The 11,199-nt window shown below is 54.6% G+C and overlaps 1 protein-coding gene across 1 annotated transcript in view; it reads right to left on the bottom strand.

The window, feature by feature from the left end:
* Positions 1-11,199, bottom strand: part of BIN3 (bridging integrator 3) — a 36,983-nt gene that overhangs the window by 2,626 nt on the left and 23,158 nt on the right. Inside the window, 2 exon segments of the mRNA XM_009286172.2 lie at positions 3,874-4,018; positions 5,957-6,098. Coding sequence (XP_009284447.1) covers positions 3,874-4,018; positions 5,957-6,098 — 287 coding nt within the window.

The raw sequence follows: 11,199 nt of genomic DNA, 5'->3' as shown, positions 1-11,199 counted from the left end.
TGTCCCTGCACTGGGGTGGGTGCTGGGGAAGGGGATGCAGCCCAGACCGACGGGCATCGACAGCCCCAGCAGCAGGGGACTCCGCCGCACCGCAAGCAGCTCACCCTGCGGTCGCCATTGCGGTACCTGCTGCCGGCAGACCCGCGCCTGCCTGCAGCTCAGTACTTTTCCAGCTATGGATACCATATGCTCCGTCCCCATCCCACCAAATCCCATCTCCAACTCGCCTTTGAGACCAAGCCAACGTCCCTGAGTCCACCTGTCTTGAACTAATTCTGTTTTGGGACACCGTGTTCTCCTGATTTTCTATAGATCGCGTTTGCAGTGCCACAGCCGGGCAGCAGCAGTTTGTGTTTATGTCAGCCCTACACAAAACAAAAGCCCGGGGTCGCTGCCAGGGCTGGACTGCAGCAGCTGACCCCAGCGCACAGCGCTGCCCCACAGACAGTCCTGCCTTGCAAGCCCCATCTTTTTCCCCGTTTCATTAAAACCCAGAGGAGTATCATGTTTTCTAGCTGGAAAATGAAGTGCAAGGAGGGAAGGAAGCTTTGCTCACGCGCTCGCACCAGCCACAGAGCTCAAACTCTCCCCCTTTCATCTTCGTGTGGCCACTTCAAAGTCCCCAGCCAGGGAAATATTTGCCTCCGTTGGCTTGGCCCCGGGCACGTGGGTGGACAGAAGTATTTGGTGTTGAATGTTACAGCCCCTGCGAGCTCGGGGCATGTCATGCCGTCAGGAGACACCCGGCACCGGGGCCCGCAGCCAAGCTGTGCCATGGGAACCCAGCCGCCCGGCGAGAAGGTCTTGGGAGGGTCTTGTTGGGTCAAAGCCATAAAGCTGCTGCTCTGGAGCTGGTAGAGCTGGTTTGAAGCAGGGTCCTTCCCTTTGCCGTGGCACGGCTTGTTCCCAGCAGGGCAGCTGGTCCGTTCCCAGCTCATCGTCGCGCTAGCCGGTGCCGCTTGTCACACACTTGTCTCACTTGAACCCCCCCCGCTTTCTCCAGGGCCAAAAAAAAAGGGAAAATTACACGCTTTTGCACCCGGGGCCACCTTCGAATGGTGGGTTTGACCCGGGAACAAGCAACCCCAGAGTCACGGGCCCCAGCCCGGTGCCAGCCGCTGGCTGCCTGCGGCCAAGGGCAGAGCCGACCTCAGCCTCCCAGTCCCCGTCTGCCCCTTGCCTTGAGGGATGCGCGCTCAAGCCCCATCAGCCAACCATCGCTCCTAGAGGTACCCGCAGAAGAGGCTGAAAATAGAAATTCCACTGAGTAACACAAAACCCCCGAGATGCTAAATAAGCTCAATGAGGCATGGAGGGAGAGATAACCCGGGAAGCGGCAGCGGGATGAATGGGGCTGGCCGGGGGCGGCAGCACAGCCCGTCACTGTTCACATATCTCCCATCGCCGGCTCACACCTGGGATGTTGGGATGGGGATGGGGATGCTCCCGGCATCACCGCAGCAGCCCCCCGGCTGCCCTCCCCTGCCCAGGTCCCTGCAGGTGAGCAGCCGCTGCAGTGAGTCAGGGCTCCCGGGTGCTATTCCTGGCTCGCCACTGACTCATTAAGTTACCTTGGGCAAGTCACTTCCCTTTTCTTTTTTATTATTTCAGCCACCTGCGATGGGGGAAATGCTGCAGAGCCCCCGGGCAAGAGCTCCTGAACCAGGGGGGACACGGCCTGAGCCCAGCCTCGGCACAAACGAGTCATTAGGGGAGCGTCGAGCTCTCCTCCTGGCAGCGGAGACGCCGTCGTGCCGGTGCATCCCTCCCCGGGGGTGGAAGGATGCAGCCAGCGCTGGGGAAGAGGGATGCAGCTCCCATCTAGGTCGGCGGGGAGGGCGGGATGTGACATGCTTTAGCATCCATCTGGGACCAGCTTTAGTCTAGCCTACGGAAGATGCATCAGCTTTGTTATGACGCTGCCTCTTCGGTATTAAAAACGAGATTTCGCTTGCCTTTCCTAGCAAAAATCCTCACCTGAAGAGAGGCAGGGCAGACAGCCAAGAAACAAAATAGAGGATTCCCAAGGAAGAAGAGGGTACGAAAGGAGAGTCTTGCAAACAGCCCCGGCAACAGCACCCTGCCGCTCCCTGCTCGCATCTCCCCGTGCCCCCAGCCCATCGCTCCCCCCGTGCTGCCGCCCGCTCGGCCCCAGCCCCCGCCGCGCCCAGGCCGGGGCCAACTGGCAGCTGGGAGCCAGCATGAGCGGAGCGAGGGACATCATGGCCAAGGACAGAGGGGCAAAGCCGCTCTCTAAGGAAACTGCCAGCGGATCACAAACACCCAGACAGGGCGGGCGGCATTCGGGTTTCAAGGTCTCGTCCAAACGACCCACCCACAGCGAGCGGCCGGAGAGGGTTTGCAGGGGGAAGGGCCAGCGAGACTTTGCGGTGGCTCCAGGGAGTCTGGTTATTTCGGCTGCGATGGCTGGAACAGGGAGCCCTGCGCGCCCGATTGCTAAGGGAACAGCAAGAACAGCATCCCCAGCACCCACCCAGGCGGCGGCAGGGTGCATCGGCACCATCTGGTAGGTGAATCAGCCTGCAGCCCTCTGCGGGGCGCCGTGGGGGGAGCCCCCCCCCCCCCCCCAAGTCAGAGGTGAGATGAAACACGTGCTCTTTGCACCTCCTTGCAGCCACCCCACCGCACCTGTGTCACTGCAGCAGCTCCTTTCCAAAAAATACCGTAAGAAAACGCCCACACAAGAAGCAGCACGTGGTTTCGCCCACCTCCTGGCGCTGGACCACCCCGTGATCCAGGGCACGACGTACGCCCGGGATGCCAGAAGTTCAAAGCTAGATTAGATCCCGATAATGTTCCTCTCCAGCCTTAAAAAAGAGCGAGAGGAGAAGGAAGATGGAGGAGGAGCGGCAGCAAGTCACAGAAGGAAGCTGGCGGATGGAAATTAAAGCAGGCTGTGGTTTATTTAGGCCACCCCTTCCTGCAAATCCTTGGTGTGGAGATTACACAGCAGCCTCCTCTATCTCTGCCAGCACACACCGGTTCTGGCTACCAAGAGCCAGAAGAGATCCTTAAGATGAGCCCTGAGCATCTCATAATCTCAAACAAGATCCAACCCTGAGCTCAGAACCACAAACGCGAAGAGACGACGTACCCTGACGATGAATAAAGCCATCAAATACCAGCGGCTAATGTATAACCAGGGCTTGAACTGCATCACGCAGGCAATCTCGTGGGACAGGACATCATATATGTACCAGGAGTGTCCCCGATACGAGGCAGATCCATATAAAACAGCGAAAACTCACCTCCGGCTGTCCCTTCTACCCGACAGCCAGCACCGCATCACCACAGGTACCGGCAGATGCCAACCTCCTCTTCTGCCAGGACAAGGTCCAACAGACCGTGTTGGTGCCCGTCCAACACGGGCAGTGTCCCATCTGCCCCACCACTGCTCCCCGTCCCCTCTCACCGCTTGGTAATTAAGTTGCTGGAGGTAACAGCATTTGGGCAGAGATTTGCTGCGTGTTACCTGTGTGTAACGCTCAGCTCGCATTTGGGCAGAGATTTGCTGCGTGTTACCTGTGTGTAATGCTCAGCTCAAGCAGGTGCCTTGCCCTAAGAGCAATTCACACCCAGGTGGGACCCCAGATGCTCTGCGGTGAGGATGCCCACCAAAGGGACACCTGGCAGCGCCTGGCAGACAAGGGACAGCATCTCACCTGCGCCCGGACCAGCGACTCAAAGCTGGGTTTGAAGTAATGAGATTTGCTGCGTGTTACCTGTGTGTAATGCTCAGCTCAAGCAGGTGCCTTGCCCTAAGAGCAATTCACACCCAGGTGGGACCCCAGATGCTCTGCGGTGAGGATGCCCACCAAAGGGACACCTGGCAGCGCCTGGCAGACAAGGGACAGCATCTCACCTGCGCCCGGACCAGCGACTCAAAGCTGGGTTTGAAGTAATCGATGCGGCTGCTATAAAACTTGGGCATTTCCTCCAGGAGCTGCTTGTTTTTGGCTTCAAAGTCCTCCTTCACCGGCCTCAGCTCTTCACGGGCCTGCGAAAGGAGAGAGGATGGGGAGTCAGAAAATGCCCTTCCCTTGGGCAGACCTGCACAGAGGCCACCCCAGGCCAGAAGACTGCTCTGCTTTGACCCGAGGACAACCAGCGACCGGCTAACGGAGCCTGGTGGGACCCATGCGACCATCCAATGGAGCCTGGTGGGACCCAAGTGACCAGCTAACGGAGCCTGGTGGGACCTATGTGACCAGCTAATGGAGCCTGGTGGGACCCATGCGACCATCCAATGGAGCCTGGTGGGACCCGTGCAACCATCCAATGGAGCCTGGTGGGACCCAAGTGACCAGCTAATGGAGCCTGGTGGGACCCAAGCTCTGACCCTGGAAAGCCATGGAACACCTAGAGAGGCTGCTGCAGAGATCACGAGCCAGCCAGTCTTCTCCCCTTCAGAAGAACGGGGACAAAAACCAGACCCAAAGCTCAGCCAGGCTGGAGAACATCCCCGGCCACGTCTGTGTCCCCACACCCTGCAATTCCCAAGAGCATCGCCAGAGGATCCTGCCCCCACCGCCATTTTCGCCCGTGACCTTCAGCTCAGCGCGTCCAACTGGCTTCTTTAAACAGAAGCGTGGGGAGAAAGGGAAATGTCTCTGAGATGGTGTGGAAAAGGGCAGGAGGGGGTGGGCTGTGAAATATTAGACCGGTTCAAGTCTGCCACTTAATCCCGGTGCCATTCCGACGGGAGGGGGATGCGGGAGAAAGCCGGCGAGCCGAGCCCAGCCGCGGCGCCGATCCCACTCCCCTGGACAGCACGCCGGAGGGATGGCACGGACAAAGCCTTAAATCATATCAGGCTTAAGTAGGTCTGAGAGGCAAATGAGCAAATTCATCGTCTGCCACGAAACAAGGAGCATTTAAACTCCCAGGGTGGAGTTCATGTGGGGCAGAAGACTTTGAGCAAACAGCTCGGAAGGGAGGATGCAAATTTGCAGCTCAATAAAAATACCTGGATGAGATTATGCTCTTTCCCATCAAATCTGTGGACCTCTCGGATGCCCCAGGCTCAGGATTGCTTAAGGCTCCTGCAGGCGTTTAAGCTCACGCAGTGGTTAGTTAAGATCTTTTGGGGGGGGGAATTAGATCACACAGAAGTTCATTAAGGGAAAAAAATTAAGTAACTAAAACCTGCCTAATCACCAGGACAAAAGCATTCACATTTTTCCAGCCACAGCTTTAGTCACCGAGGCTAAGCGAAGTAAGCTGCTTACTATTAAATCGGAGTTCTCTTTTGTTAAGGCTGATAGGGCTATTCTTTAACACAAAACTTAATTTTTGTGGGGAAAGTCATCAGAAAATACATGTTCTTTGGCGCCAAGAAAGTCAACTGTTCCTTCGAGGATCAAGCAACGTTCTGCAGGAGTGACAGATTTGGGGAGAAATGCTGGTGAATATTTAATTTAAAAAAAAAAAAATCATGATTTTGCTAAAATTTGGGAGAGAGAAAGGAATCTGGCAAAGCTTCCTGTTAACCAATTACTGCAATTTTCCAAGACGAATTTTTGTAACAGGTGGCAAACATAAAGCCTCAAAACGCTCTGATCTTCCCCTTTTCACATCCAGCTGCTGGCTCAGGCGCGGAGGTCAGGAGAAACCCCCCGTGCGTCGACTTCTGCGCTGGCTGCTCCTCCGAGCATCCCCAGCTCCCGTGGCTTTTATTCCATTTTATTTTGGAAAAACTGGCTCTTCCCCTTCGCTGAGCGCTGTAAATTCGCATTTTTCTTATCAAGCGCCCTACGTGGCGATTTCACATCGATAAAAGGCATCCTTCCCAAATGTTGTATTTCAGGGGGGCTCGGCATGGATGTCAAACGCCAAGAGAAAAGCTCTTCCCAGCTCTTCCCCAGCCCCTGGGACACAACCCTGGGGCTTTCCCACCGACCCTGCTTGGGATTTGGGTCCGTGAGCACCTCGGTACCTGGTGCAGCTTGGCGAGGACGGGGCCGGTCCTCTCCTTCTCCTCGTATTTCTCCACCTTGGACTGCAGGCGCTTGTAGTCCTGCAGCGTTTGCTCCCGTCTCTTCACTGCCATGTTCAGGCTGGGGAACACGCTGCTGAACCTGGTGAAAGGACGGGAAGGGTTTTTGGGTGGGCCATCTTGGTCAGATGCAGCATCCAAGGTAACCTCCCAGCCAAAAGCCCCCAAATAGTTCAGGATTCAGACCAAAAATACCCGGGGGTTTAAACAAAGCCCGTTCCAAACACAGAAGCCTTCGCTGCAATCTTCCAGGAGAGTGGAAGAAAGGATTAAGTTACAAATAAAGATTTGCAAAGCCTTGCCAGGGTACGGTGTTTGAGAGGAGAGCTAGAAGCACACGCTTGGGTTTTTTTGTGAAGGTCAATTCATGTGTCAAAGGGTGTGTTTTTAAATAATAATAATAAAAATCGAGCCAATTTTGCAAAGCCTGGTAAAAGTATTTTGAAGGTCCCAACCTGCTTCTGACTTCTCCTGCCAGCCCTTATGCTTTTACCATTAGTTCTTTATTTTTAACAGTTTTCCCCCTCTCTTCCAGCTGCTGTATTTGAGAACACGGAGAGCTGCCTTATCTGGGACGGGGGACGGAAGCTGCTGCAGAAAACAAAGCTGTTAACTCCACCGAGCAAACCAAAAAGGAAAAATAAACAACTTTTCCCCCATATATAGTTAGCTAATGCGGTATTTCCCCAATACCGTGTTTGGAAAGGGAACGAGCAGGGAGAGGAGCTGGATCAAAAGTCCAGGAAAAATAAACACGAAGTGCAAAATAAATATTAACTGCAGCAACTTTTGCTTTTTTGGGCAATTTCTGGGGTTGCAAACCCCAGCCTGCCGTACAGCAAGGCTTGCCCAGCTGAAGAGGAGGTCTGTACCCCACGCAGAAGTATTAACAGCAGCCAACAATTAGCCAGGCTACGGGAAGAATCATATTATTAAAATGTGTTACAAATTGAGGAAACATGAACATCTGACGGCGAAGACAAGACAGAATATTTTTTGAACGCGACAGAAGAGGGAAAGCCAGAAACCGGAGCATTGCTCTTGTCTCCCAAATTTCAGTAAATCAAATTATACCGGTGGGAACTGCGCTGGTGCTGGGCGACGGGTTCGTATGAAACGGGTCACACTACCTCCGGATGTATTAATTTAATCTCCACAAATTATAGGGTCATTTTGGGGGGCCAAGGCCAGGAACCGGTCGTGAAAAATGTGTCTAAACAGCCTGGTGATGATTTTCACTTCTGAGAGGCAAGCAAACAGCTTTCTGATCCCTTTAAATTGAAAAAAAAAAACCCAAACCCCAACCTATAATCCAGGCTGGGGGGCACATTAGCAAAAAGAAAACCACAAATCTCACTTTACGACTGTAATTTGCTTTAGATGTAATCAGATGCAGGGCTAATACAGAGGCATTCGGGTTCAAACAAAACCACGGGCGTTCGCAGCCCTGCATAGCCACTCCAACCCCTATTAAAATCTCATTTTCCGCTGCCGTGCTCGCCCCGGAGGGTGCTAATGTGCCCGACTGGCGGCTGCAGAGGCAAAGCTTTTGTCCCTGAGCCTTACCAGTTTGCAAAGGGCAAATGCCAGAAGCGAGGGGGAAGGGGAAATATTTGTGTTCAAGCACTTGCGTTCAAGCATCCCTCACTGAGATGGTGAACCAGGGATGTCTTCTTGCAATCCTGCCGGCCGAGGATAACCAGGGCCGGTCCGTGCATGGCCAGCAAGGCTCTCGTGTGCTCACATTCTCCTTCCGACCGAGACTATCGCGAGAGACGATCGCAGCTGGGGCCGCGGCGCGAGGAGCAACCTGCAAAAGTCATCAGGGAGCTCGCCCAGCGTCACCCTGCCGCCCAGCTGCCCGCGCACGGATCAGATGCTGCTGCCCTGACATTGCTTTTTATGGTAACCGTCGCACACGGCTCCCCATTATATTTAAATGCCGCAGCGGCTTTACGGGTCCTGGCTGCGCCAGGCTCCAAGCGTGGACTCACCATCTCCTGGGCCATGGGCCGCTGCTAAAATACCTCCTCCCTCTACATAAGGTCCAAAAATATGCCGTGAGAGGGCTAGGGAAATCGGGATGGGCAGTAAGGACTGCACGGAGGAAGGGAAGGGGTACCCAGGTTGAGAGGTCTGCTCGGCATGAAAGCACAGACGTTCTTTGCCGACGGCACACAATGTCAGCAGCTTGCGGTTGCAGCTTCTGCAGAAATTTCTCCCAATTATTAACGAGCTGGCAATGGAAAGGAAGGATCCCGTCAGGCCAGCGGCTCTCGGCTTTATTTTTGTGCTATATCCCTGATGGGGCGGGTTTGGTAACAGGGCGCACAACCTCTTACCTCTCTGCATTGCACCCAAAAGCAGGGCAGGAGCAGGTTGCAGCTCACTAACGACTACGGGGGCGAGCCGAGCTGCTCCTCCGCAACGAGCTGCTCCTCCACGACGTACCTCTGGGACGGGCAAATGCTGGAGGAGACGGCCCGGGGCTGGGAAATCCTCCCTTCCCTGCTCTGCAGGGAGGCTGTGCACCGAATGCTGAGCCGTGGTTGTTCCCTCCGGCGCTGCCAAGCCACCGGTGTGGCCTGGATGCGGCCGTCACTGCCCGCGCACCCACCAACTCTTGGAAAACGCTCATCAAGAAGATGCCTCAAAAATGCTAAGCCTTGCGTCGGTACCCAACACTAGCTTTTAAATGGCATTTTTCTGACGGCCCCGCTTTTGAGCCCTTTCTCTCGCACACTCTGCCATGCTCGGCACTTCCACGGTGCTCATACATTAAAAGAGCCACGAGACACCAGAGAATTAGCATGCAGCCATTTACATCTTACAAACTCGCTACCGCAGGGGAAGAGCAAACCCTTTAGCTCCGAAACACAGCAAGTGAGAATGCAGAAGACGATTAGCAACACAGTTTCCATTTACTTTGAAGTTAAATCTGGTTTTAAAAAGGAAGAAGGCTTGATCTCTATTTTTTTTTTCCCCCTTTTTGTTCCTAGTATCAACACGGTGCGATTTTGCAGCCCATAATGGAAGGACACTGTACTCCGGCAGCGCTTTAAAAAACAGCTACAGCGCTGGATCTGAAGAGGCTGTTACTGTGTAGGCACAGCAACTACTTGTCTCACAAGGACTTTTAATGCATAGATTATATGCTGCATTTCAGAGGGGGGGGGGGCAGCTCAGCTCCACAAGCTGCCATTAACACAAGGCACCATGTCAGCTCCCCGGATCCGCAGCCATGCCGGGCACGGCCGCCCGGCTCCGGGTGCCCCGGGCTCCAGCCTGGGCGCTGGAAACATCAGCCTTAAGTGATGGATTGCTGAGGGATGTGCGCGGGGGGCTCGAACCACCCCCCGCGATGCTCGAGGGGTTTTAAGGGCTGCGAGCAGCACGACTGAAACCCGCTTGAGTTTCTCCTGAGCAGCCGCAGCCGAGCGGCGAAGCGGCGTGGGGGTTTCTAAGTTGCTTGCAAACCCCCCGTGGCAGCTGAGGTTGTCTCGGTGCGGTGGTCCTTCATCACCAGAACCAGCAGGAAGGACCGGGCCAGCCGCAGCTCCTCCAGACACCGCCAGCATGCCAACCGAGCTCTCCCCGTGCCAACCGAGCTCTCCCCGTGCCGACCGAGCTCTCCCCGTGCCGACCGAGCTCTCCCCGTGAGTCACCTGGTTTAATTTTCACGCAGGATTAGCTCAGCTCAAGCAGGGAAGGATGCTCCTTCCTTGGACTGATCTGGATTGAGGCGAAGCTGCCTCCGGCTCCTGGAGGAATTACTCCGTACGAATTCCCTATTAACCCAGAAGCTCTGAAATTCCCCTGGAGTTCAGAGAGAAGTGGGTTTCTTGCCCACGTTGAAGTCCTGCCCAGATTTTTCTCCCCGTGTGTACAGAAATACAATCTCAAGCCAAGTGCCAGGGGTAGTAAACACCCGTGAAGGGTGATAGGGAGATACGGGCTCCGCCGCTGCCAAGTTATTCTGACGGCTTAATAAATTGCTGCATTTCACATGTCACCCCAGTGTCTTCGCAAATATCTCATGCATGTTATTTACAAATGCTCCTCGTGGAAAGCCTGGCAGAAATGCCGTCTACAAACCCTCCAAAAGCTCCTGCCATCCACAAACACATCCCTCAGTCTCCCAAGCCCTGCGAGAACAACCCTGTGAGGATCTCAAATCTTTTCCAAAGCCTTCGCCTAAGCATCGCAAACCCTCCCGGCAGCGGTGGTGCCAGCAGACAAGGGACCAGGACCGTCATTAGTGCCATGGGTGGTGAGCAACGTCCAAACAGTATCATCCAGGCTGGAAATGAGGTCTGAACAACTAAAACCAGAATTTTAGCATTTTAGCAGGACCGGGGAAGCCTCACAAGCAAACCCTGGTCATTTCACCCATCCATTCCCCCCGCACGCGGAGCAAGGGCAACGATTCCGCCTGCTGCAAAGTGCTCCGAGAAGCACAGATGAAAAGCCCTATAGTAGATGTGGGTATTTATCGATAAGCCCAGCACCATCCTCCTCCGTACGCTCCACCCAGACCCTGCTCTTGCAGGGGACGAGAGGGTCTGACAGCCGTAACCACCCACAGATCCCCAGGACCGCCCTCTGTTACTCGATACTTTCTTTTTTAATACAAAGGCAAGCAAATTGAAGCCGACTTAAAGAAAATTTGGTGGGTACGGTGCTAAAAGCACAGAGCAGAAGTGAAGGTAAAACAGCAGCACAGGGCATTAGAGCCCCCGCCACGAAAGCAGCTTGCAGAATAAGCCGCCGTTGTTCCCTGTCACTTTTTAGGCAAGGCTGCTGAGAGGGGATTACAGTACAGGCGGCTTAAGAGGAGCAGGTGAGGGAAGATACACAGGGATAACTAAAAGAAAATACAAATTACCGTCTCCCCGCTGCTGCGGGGGGAGAGGGGGAATGTACTGGTGAACTCCTCTTAGGATGACAGTTTAGCCCTGGAAAAAAAAATATGAATCACCCGATTCTCTGAATTATAAATCGTTGCCACCTCGTCTCCACGCCAGCCTCCCTTCAGCTTCCCATAATTAAAGGACGGGGCTGGAGAGACACTGCCACGGAAGATAAAAGCGCCACCAGGATTCCCGTCGCTGCCGGATTCGTTCGTTAGTCAGCCCAGCTGACGAGTCTGGTGCTTGAAAATTGAAAACTTCTCTCCCTCTCTG

The sequence above is a fragment of the Aptenodytes forsteri genome, unplaced genomic scaffold (genome assembly GCF_000699145.1).
Source record: "Aptenodytes forsteri isolate BGI_AS27 unplaced genomic scaffold, ASM69914v1 Scaffold168, whole genome shotgun sequence".
Taxonomy (NCBI): domain Eukaryota; kingdom Metazoa; phylum Chordata; class Aves; order Sphenisciformes; family Spheniscidae; genus Aptenodytes; species Aptenodytes forsteri.
The sequence above is the reverse complement of the archived record's forward strand: the minus strand, read 5'-3'. Positions and strand labels throughout refer to the sequence as shown.